The following is a 10,020-nucleotide window of genomic DNA, read 5'->3' as shown; positions in this document are numbered from 1 at the left end:
AAAATTAAACGTCATATTTTTTCCGAACGGCTAAACTTTCGATTCCGTCGCCCACTTTGGCCGTTGCCCACTTGGCTCGTCGCCCACTTGGTCCGTTGCCCACTTGGCTCGTTGCCCACTTGACTCGTCGCCCACCTGGTCTGTCGCCCACTTGTCTCGTCGCCCACCTGGTCTCGCCCAAGTGGGTATCGCCCACTTTGTCTTGCCCAGTTGTCGTGTACCGTTAAAATCCTTTTGCAGTTAAGCATTTGTGTTCATAACTAAACTGTATACAAAACATTGCACATTTTTTTCATAAAAAATGCACCATGGTAAACAAAGGGTTAAACAATTAGAAAGTTTCAAAACAGTTTAACATTGCTACATTCAAGTATATTTAAATTTTGAAGTTGATATAGAATTAATTTCCTAATCTGTCATATAAAACAATAATTGTCATCCCAATGAATTGCTTTGTTGCTGATATTTTTTAATAACCAATCAAACTAAATATCGCCGCTGTTAATGACAAATACGACAGCTTCAATAAATTAGTCAGTCGCCATCAGTGCACCCTGCACATAACTTCTCATGTATATTTGCTAAATATTAAGGCATCCTTCGGTTAGCCACTGTTTGATTTTTTTAATGAAAACTAGGCCCCCAACTTGCCATATCACTATTTGGTCATATTTGCTTATCAGTTTTTACCACAATTGGTTCAGTTTACTGCAGTATTGGTTTTCTGAGCACTCACTAGCTATTTTTAATGAATGAATGACTTTATACAGTATAATATATATGTTTGCTTTATTGATACGTAGGTATCTTTATTCTGGAGTTTAATTCATTCACATATTTTTGAAACGTATCTGTATTTGCAAATACAATGCAAGAAGTGAAGGCACAAGGATTTGACCAATTTATGAAAGCTGTAGAATCACTTGAGTTGAAAGAAAAAACCAAATTTTGCTTTTTTTGTGGAGACAAAGATGAAAACGGAAAAAGCTGGTGTCCAGACTGTGTGGTCAGTGAGCCTGTTGTACGTAAATGTTTAGAGAAATTACAAGACGATTCGAATGTTGTGTTTATTTATTGTGCAGTTGGTGGTCGTGACTATTGGAAAGATCGTAAAAATGAGTTTCGCACTCACAAAGCATTAAAATTGACAGGTGTGCCAACATTGTTGAAGTGGGGAACTCCCCAAAAGCTTGTTGAAAGTGAATTGAAGGAAAGCCTCATTTCAGTTTTATTTGAAGACAGTTGAACTGTTGCTTACTTTTCATGCAAATGTCATATCATATTAATTTCTGTGATTTTCCTGCTCCAACATATGCATTTCATTGCATTGTTCAATCTCAAAAATATTGTTTAGTGTTCCACTTATTTCATGAAATGTATCATTACATCATTTCTTGCCTATTGTGGCAAACACTTGCATTTTTTCAAAATATCTTTTAAAACTGAAGTTGTTTTTTGCTGTGTAAAATTTATAAAAAATCATTAGGCTATGGAATGGATATTGTCTGTGCTGTGACACACATTAGTAAAAGTAATGCATTATCTCAAGAAGTTGGTAAATTAAATATATACATAAATTTTGAAGGAATTGAAAAGATAAACTTCACAACAGCAACTGTGCATGTGTGCAACACAATGATGTGAATAACAACAAAAATTTTCAGGTTGGTTTTTTATATCCTAATAGCTTACTGTGGTAGCCTACTTGCTTTGTATTGAAAAAATGTTGGCTTTTGTTGCATGTGATTTGGAGTTTTGCTTTATGTGACTTGCAAAGGTCTTTGATTTAACGTTGTTTTTGTGCAACTTTGCTATGTCAGTAATTCTAAAATGAAACAAAGTAAGGACAACACCAACTTCCTCTTAATGCTTAACTTTAGTTACTTTCTATAAAACTAGACTATTATTTTTGTATTAAAATTATACCTATTAGCCTAAATCTTGTATAAACGCAATCTTAAAAAAATATTCATGTCAATTGTAAATTGAGAGATAACAGGTTTGTGATGTTGAGTTCTCACACTCGTTACATGATCAGGGACTTCTTTAATTTACCAATATGGCTTAGGTCATGCCAGTAGGCTACTAGTGTTTGAACAAGTAAATCAAATTTTTACATCATGAATCTTAACCAAAGATTTCTTGGTAATATATGAGGCTACCAGTTCAGTGCATTGTTGGTGAAGAAAAACGTGGGTAGCCTACATGATTTCAGTTTTCATCTTCGTTGTTTTTGACATGGTTTGACATTTCGTTTTCTCACGGTTTAAAGATAAGCTCTTCTCTTTACTACACCAATAAGCATACAGACGAGTCTTGTTTTCCACTACTAAAGCAGCATGGCTGGGCTGGCTGGCATATCCTATTATGGTATTTGTCCTTCTATGGAATGTCTTTGTTCTGCTTATAATTGTCGAAGAATTAATTTGCCATAAAAGTTTAAATGGATTCTAGTAGAATGCATATGATTTTTCAAGTTGAATATTTTTTTTTTATAAATTGAGTGTTGCATATTTTTATTTAAATGAACCAAACTACTTAATCTGTACATTCAGTCTACTGCATTACGTGGTGGAGCGAAGCAATTTCTTTTTCGATTCTTGCTTATATCATACTCGTTTAGAATGTCATGTTATTTTATTGAGTTTCATTTTTTCAATCATGGCAACTGTAATTATGATATATATATAATTAAAAATGAAAATTTAACTGTTTTAACTGCAGATTAAATATATATACCGTAGCCTACCGTACTTAAAGTATAAGACTTTAAGAGTTAGTATGTCATTTGATGTTATACAAATGCCGTCTAAGTATTTGAAGAACACAAATGATCCTTTCAGTTGGCGCTTGCACGTTCTTTCAATAAGTGCCAACGGCAAATCTACTGCTATGGTTGGGCGACATTCCGCATGCGATTTCAGAATTGATCCAAAAGAGTTTCCCTGTTTTATATCAAGGTATGATGATGCCTTTGCCTTTTGTAGTTAATTTGACAGTTAAATTACTTGACAAGATAGTATTCTGACTCAAATGTGTGACATATTTATGACCAAGATATTTCGGATCCAATATGAATAAGCTTTTATTATATACTTCTAAGTACAACAAAAATATAAACCTACTTTTTGACTATTTTGTTACGTTTTACAAATGCGTTTGATTCAGAAAACATGCACAGTTTGACTTGAAGGAAGAAAAACTGTATGTAAAAGATTTGGGAAGTGCAAATGGAACATTTAAAAATGATGTTATGCTTACACCCAATGTTGAATATGCATTATCAAGTGGTGACTATGTTGCATTTGGGAGCAAACGTGAACAAAAAACTGTACCCGGAGAAGCTGTCCAGAAGCAGGACACTCCATTTTTGTAAGTACTGTACTTTCTAATGAAATGCTATTTTTACAAAACCTTTCTTCCACATGTGTGAAGTTACTAAATGATATATTCATCCTGAGCAATTGAATTCTTATTATTAAGTTAATTTTGTTTTATATGTGGATAACTGGATATTTGGCATATCACATCACTATGTGATAGAATTTATTAATATTACTTTATTTGTCAAAGTTTTTGTTAATTGCGCATTAAAACAAAAAATAAAGTAAATGTGCAAAATTGCATGGAAAGTGACTTGTAGGCACCTGTCATGGAGGCATCTATGTTTCCTATACACAATAAATGTAGTCTATATATCTACCGTGCAGTACAAAAATTGTGATGTGTAAAATGTACTTGTAAACAAATTATATTATAGCATTTTGCAAACATCCTATAAAATGCACTTTACTTGAACTAGCGTATCAATCACCCGGCAATCATAGGTACCAACTTTTCAAAAAACATTGGGGGGAGGGGTGAGAAAGGGGATGACGTCATAACCATATTATAATAATGCTATTTTACTCAATTAAAATGGTCTTTGATTAATGTGTGGGCACATTTGTCATGAAAAAAGGTTTCGTGTATTTTTTTTGTTAAAAGCAAAACTTTCTTGATTTTGTCAGATGATACTATAAAGATGAAAAAAAATTACAGTGGCATTTTTTCTGATGCACTCTAATGACCTGAAATCCCCTATTAAAATGGCCAAAATTTTGGCCTCATTCATTTACATTAAACATATACAAAAGTACTTTATGACATAAATACTTTGTAACAAAGTTTCTTTGTGACGCACATACAGCAAGCTTATTGAATCATTTTAATCAGCTGTTTTTTATAATTTGTGATGTCATAGATGAAAGACAGTATGCTACTAGAGAAAACCGAAGCTGGTGTAACGGTTTTTACAGGTTTACTCAGGCTGCTGGATAAAAATAACAAAGTGATACTGGAGTAAAGGGTGAAACAGCCTGTTAAGTAGAAAAGTGTTAAGTAGCACCCAGAGATCTGGGCAGAATTCATGAAATGGAATTTCTGCGTAACCAAAGGTGTTCCTGGATTCACATCAATAGGTGCAGACTGCAGACCACGAGATTGAAAAAGAAAATCGTGAACTCAAGGTTATTGGAGGCATAGTTGGAATTACACAGAATCAAAAGTCACTGGACAAATACTTTCTCATCTCACCTGAACTCTCAAATTTGCTGCATGACTTTGAGAAAAAGTACTACTCTGGTAGCAAGGCAAAGAGAACGCAGCACCATGAGCTTACAGGAGAAAAACTCTCCCGAATAAAGCAAAATGCTATCAAACTCAGCGTAGTATTTCACGAGCATGGAAACCCATTTGAATCCTTTGACGAAGATGAAATTTACAATTTGCTCACCAAAGGAGTTATGAATGAAACTGCTACCAACGACATCCTTCGGCGTGATGAGAGTGGGCAACAGATTTTTCGAAAGTTTGGCACTGAACGTCTTGTAAAAGGAAAACTTTCCGTGTGGGACAAAATGACCAGGAAGAAACTGTCTACATTCAAAAGTGCCAATGCAATTGTAAAAATCAGCATGGGAGACAAGGTAATCAAAATTAAAGAAGAGCGAGGACTGTTGCAGCGGTTCATTGTAATATCAAGAAGTCGACCAGAGCTGGATCTCAAGGAATGCATCGAAACGTATGAGTTTGGTGTGGTGCCCCGATCACTGTTTGCTTCAGATGGATCCCTCCTGCTGGCATATGATAAGGCATTAATACTCCTTCATCTTGAGAAGCTGGATACCGGTAGTAACAGACAACTGGTACAAGTTGACAGGAATGAGGTAACTGTTACTCCAGAATGGCCCGTTTCGGTGAGTCCGATTTGGTGAGTCTGATTCGGTGAGTCCGATCCCTATTCGGTGATTTTTTCAAATATTTTTTTTTGAATTATTGGGTACCGTAGCCTAATTATCATTGCCGTTTTAGGGTTAGGGTTTAGAGGTTAGAAACTCACCGAATTGGACTCACCAAATAGTAGCAGACCCCTGTTACTCAGCGGTCCGATAATCATTCATTTCAAGTACCCTTAAAGATGACAGACACAACAGTTGAATATACCACTGTGGACCCACCAGATGAACTGACAACTCACCGAGTGATCATCATTGATGGGATAGCTATGGTAAATGCAGTTACCAAAACGGAAGCGTCCTGTCTGCAGTTATTACCTAGCATGCATGTATTTGTGTATGTATCTGCTCTTAAATGTCATGGACCCTAAATTACACTACACAATAGATCTTGTGTTATTCAAAGCAAATATTGTGATAATGTCAACTGTCGCCATGTAATTATGCAATCTTGAATTGTCAAAATGTCAGTACTGACAAAATGTTACTATTGGCTTTAGATTCAAGGTTATGAAAGCTGATATTTTCAATACTAATGTTGCAAAAACAATGTCCAGCAGAGAAAGTGGTGAAACTTCTGCTACTTTTAACAATGACGTGTCAACCAGGCATGAAGGTATTTTTAACTTAAATATTTTTTTTCTTTTTCAAGAGTATGACTAGTTGAGTACTAACCAGAGGCGTCTAACTATTTTTTGTTGGTGGTGGGGGCGAAAGCGTGTTGAAAGGTGGTGGGGGCGAAAGCATCAATGACTGCTCCATCTTCAAGCCACCTAACGGAGTGGAAGGTCTGCGTGTCATGGATGATGAAACCAAAGACTAACTGCTCTCTAGTAGCCTTTCAGTGTAGTCCGGGAACATCATGAATCTGGGGTGGTAAAAGGATAGACCCTTGGCCCCAGACGCTCACACGACGGCGACGCAAAATGGTAGATTTTTGCTATGTGGGATTGTAGCATCGCGACTCGCTCTAGTGATTATTTATCGCGAAGCTGTTGCAGTTTGCATTTAAAAAATGTTTTCCCGCTGCCTTTCTTTTTTTGAAGTATCATTTTTCAAGCCATTTTTGTACAATGAACTTGAACATGTGAATTCACAAAAAGCCAAACTTTCACAAAGGTGTTTTGAGATAACTCTGTTTTAATTATTGTCTTGGTCTTTTACTTTTTTTTTCTGGAACTTTGGTAATGATTGTATTATAATTATGCTTAGATATACTGGTAAGATGTATTATGCCAAAAAAATTTACTCGATAAACCTTCTGTCAAGAAACTATGGAAATGTTAAGCCCCCAAATTTTGAGTTGATTCCTTCTTAAAATCAATAGCAATATTGAAGGGCCCTGAATTTTTTTTTTGCTGAAACTTTTGTTTTCTTTGTCCGAAATGACTTGAAAAAATTCGGTCATTTTTTATTTATTTTCGTCATTTTTTTCTGATAAAACTATTTCCTTCAAGTAGCTGATACAAACCAAAATTTGCACTTCCTGACTAGGTACAACATTAAGTTTCGCTGAGAAACATTGCTTTTTCCGACATTTTGGCCAAATTGACTATATATTTTTTCGGACATTTTGACCAAATTGACTATTTTTTTTTCGGACATTTTGCTAAAAAATCGGTAAATGACCGAAAAAAACCCAGCTGAAGGGATATTTGTTATGTTTAGGCTTGAAAACTTTGGCCGTTTTTTCAGAATCAGGCATCATTTAGAAGACATTAAAAGGAACAGAAAGTAAAAATTGATAAATATATATTGAGTTTGGCCCTTTTTTGATTCGCGTATTCAGTTGTGAAAATGTATTTACATCTCAAGTTTTGATTCCAATAAACACTGCAGCAGTAATCTTTTGGGCTTGCTGAAACTACAGTTATTTTGATATATTTATACATATATACATGAAATACATTTTATAAAATTGTGTCTGCAGAAAAAAGAAAGCAACCTTCTTGTGCAGAGGACAATCCCGCTGGAGCATCTGAAGCTATAAAGAAACGAAAATTTTCTGATACGAATTTAGATGAAACAGTTGCAAATAACAGGACACTTTCTGAATCATTATCCCTGAAATCTGTGGCAAACTCTTCTGATAATTGCAGTCTATATGATTATGATAATGTTTGCAAAGAAAGATGCTCATTGAAAGATACAAACGCACAAATAATATACAATAAAACTATTAAAATTAAAAAACCTGAAAAAAAACAACCCAAAAAACGCAAGACAAACAATCTTCAAAAAATTGTGAAAAAGGAATTGGACAGTTCCTCTACATTGATTCAACAAAAAAAAGGTAAATTATTTAGTAAATTTCAGTCAATGAACTGTACATTTAACTATTTTACAGTTTGTCATGTATAATATGTGCAATAAAAACTTATTCGTGTTATAGTATAAGCACTAAGCTGTAAATAAATGCTATACTGCATTAACTTTTATAAAGTATACAATATGAGAACAAACGTATGAGCCTAACATGCTGCAAAAGTTAGGCTATCTTAATCTTTCTCTTGTTGATAATCTCATGAAGGCTACCTCAACTATTGTAAAATCGATGGTGTGAAAATACAAGAAACGATAATAAAACAAGTAGCTGACTATGACCATTACCCATTTCTTGCCGGCTTTTCAAAGTTTTCTCGATTATGTTTTATGTCCACAACAACCTTGGGGTTCCAGTTTAGGGAAAGCATTGTTTATCTGGCAACATTGATACAAACCTGCAGTGGATGTCATGTGATGTTAACCAGCCGTCTGATTGGTTGTTAAAATACTTAAGTACTTTTAGCCAAAAAATCCATGATTTTGAAAAATGCCAGTTTGCCATGGAGACGCTTTGGCATAACTTTCAGCTAAGAAATTTTGGTAGGTATCTTAGGACTGCAAAGGAAGTCCAAAATAAGCGATAACTCGTGTTGGTCAAAATGTGACTTAAATACTTTTCGTTCTCCACCCCCTCAATTGTAAATATTAGACATAAATATTATTTTGAAATCACATACATTTTTTTCAAATTGCGCTGATTGAATGGTGTTGGACTGTTGGCGTTGCTGTTTTCAAGTTAAGAAATATTATTTTGACATTCAATCTGACAGTTTTGCATAATTAACAAGCTTGAAAAGAAAGCAATTGCTCTGTGAGCTACCTGATTTGCATGATCAAGAGAGCAAGCGTTGAGACAACGTTTATACTTGTTAGGACAATTTTACCACTGGACGAATGTTAGGACGAATTTTGTACGAACATAAACACCTTAAGCGAGTGTCAAACATAATATGTTTGGAAGCCTACTCCACTCTTAGAGAGAAATACCTACGGCCTGCTCAAGTGAACCCAACGTTTTCAGAAACTTATATAATCATACATTAGCAGTTTTAAATACCGTACTGTCTTGCAGCTAGAACTAGCAGATAAACGATGTTTCACATCACTATCAATATAATGATTAACAACTAATTTGAATGTTTGCTTTTGACGATGTTTAGTTAAAGCAAACGGACCAGCCGAGCAATGTGCTTCGTTTGAATGCAGAATTTCGTCAGCTGGTGTCAAAGAAGTGATCAATTGGGTACAGTGTGATTCTTGTGACCAGTGGTTTCACACCATTTGTGTGGGCTGTGACTACAACAAAGTTAGTGACCAGGCACAACAATTTCATTGTGGATTTTGCAAGTCGTAGTCAAGACTACTATCCTAACAAACTTTTTCTTATTTGCTTTTTATTTATGGTAGGCTTTGTGAACCTAAGTAGGTTTAAGTAATGGTTTCGAAAGTAAGTTTGAAAGTATGATTCAGGTCTACGAGATTTCCGGGCGGCCGATTCGGAGACGCTGTTTAGAACAGTGCTTCCCAACCTTTTTCAGTTTGCGACCCACTTTTAATGCAAGTTTTATTGTGTGACCTACAATGAGATATGACATCCTTATTATGGCATATTTACTACTGGCGTACTTACTGAAATAGTTAATGCGACACAACACATCTACATGTTACATATTTGTTACATTGTTGCATAATTGTTACATAATGATAATGCAATAATTTCCCGATCTAATAGAAAACAGGGCGCACAATTCATGAAAATGGAAAGTGAACAAATGAAGTGAAGATAAGAGTAGCGATGGCGAAGGCTCAGTACTGTTCAAGATCAAACTGCGGCTTGTGAGATCCATAGTAATCTCGGTATTTTTTAGAAAATTTAACATTCAGTGACATTTAGAACACCTTGGCGACCCACCGGTTGGGAAGCACTGGTTTAGAAGACACTGGCTGTCTTGTAAGTGTTAATTCTACTATTCTTTGTCAATCTCGTCTCTATCTCAGTTTTGGCTTTCCTCGTTCGTGTTTGTTTTCACAGGGTGTCCAAGTTATCGCTTCAAAGATAATTAATGTGCATTTATATCATCCTGCATGTGTCGGCTTTAGACCTAATGCGTACTGCCACGCTGGTTTCAAGACTAAGACTGAGGTTTTATTAAAGTAAAGTCTTGCATGACACTTATCTGGCGTCTTTGTCTTAAAACGACATAGTAGTGAGAACCGATTCCGACAACTTTTTTAATCAAGACCGGAATGTTGCTTTTCAAAGCATTTGAACTGAATATCTCCAAAGCAATATTTCCTATTCGTTGTTATCCAATCGGCTGTACCTTAGCGGGGCCATTCTGCCTATCACCAAGTTTAATTGTTTCATTCAGTAGGCTACTGTGCTTTTAATTCAGGGAAACAAGAAAATCCTTAACAG

At 35.2% G+C, this 10,020-nt stretch overlaps 2 protein-coding genes across 2 annotated transcripts; both read left to right on the top strand.

Moving 5' to 3' along the window:
- Positions 1-868: 868 nt before the first annotated feature.
- LOC145766694 (thioredoxin domain-containing protein 17-like) lies at positions 869-1,246 on the top strand. Its single transcript, XM_082578403.1, has one exon. The coding sequence runs from the start codon at positions 869-871 to the stop codon at positions 1,244-1,246; it is 378 nt and encodes a 125-aa protein (XP_082434529.1).
- A 1,535-nt stretch (positions 1,247-2,781) lies between these two features.
- LOC145766693 (uncharacterized) lies at positions 2,782-9,173 on the top strand. Its single transcript, XM_082578402.1, has 6 exons — positions 2,782-2,960; positions 3,169-3,372; positions 5,777-5,892; positions 7,207-7,374; positions 7,530-7,569; positions 8,808-9,173. The coding sequence occupies exons 1-6, from the start codon at positions 2,782-2,784 to the stop codon at positions 8,953-8,955; spliced, it is 855 nt and encodes a 284-aa protein (XP_082434528.1). The 3' UTR covers positions 8,956-9,173.
- Positions 9,174-10,020: the final 847 nt, after the last annotated feature.

Source organism: Aplidium turbinatum, chromosome 3 (genome assembly GCF_918807975.1).
Source record: "Aplidium turbinatum chromosome 3, kaAplTurb1.1, whole genome shotgun sequence".
Taxonomy (NCBI): domain Eukaryota; kingdom Metazoa; phylum Chordata; class Ascidiacea; order Aplousobranchia; family Polyclinidae; genus Aplidium; species Aplidium turbinatum.
This window is presented reverse-complemented; position numbering and strand designations above follow the sequence as displayed.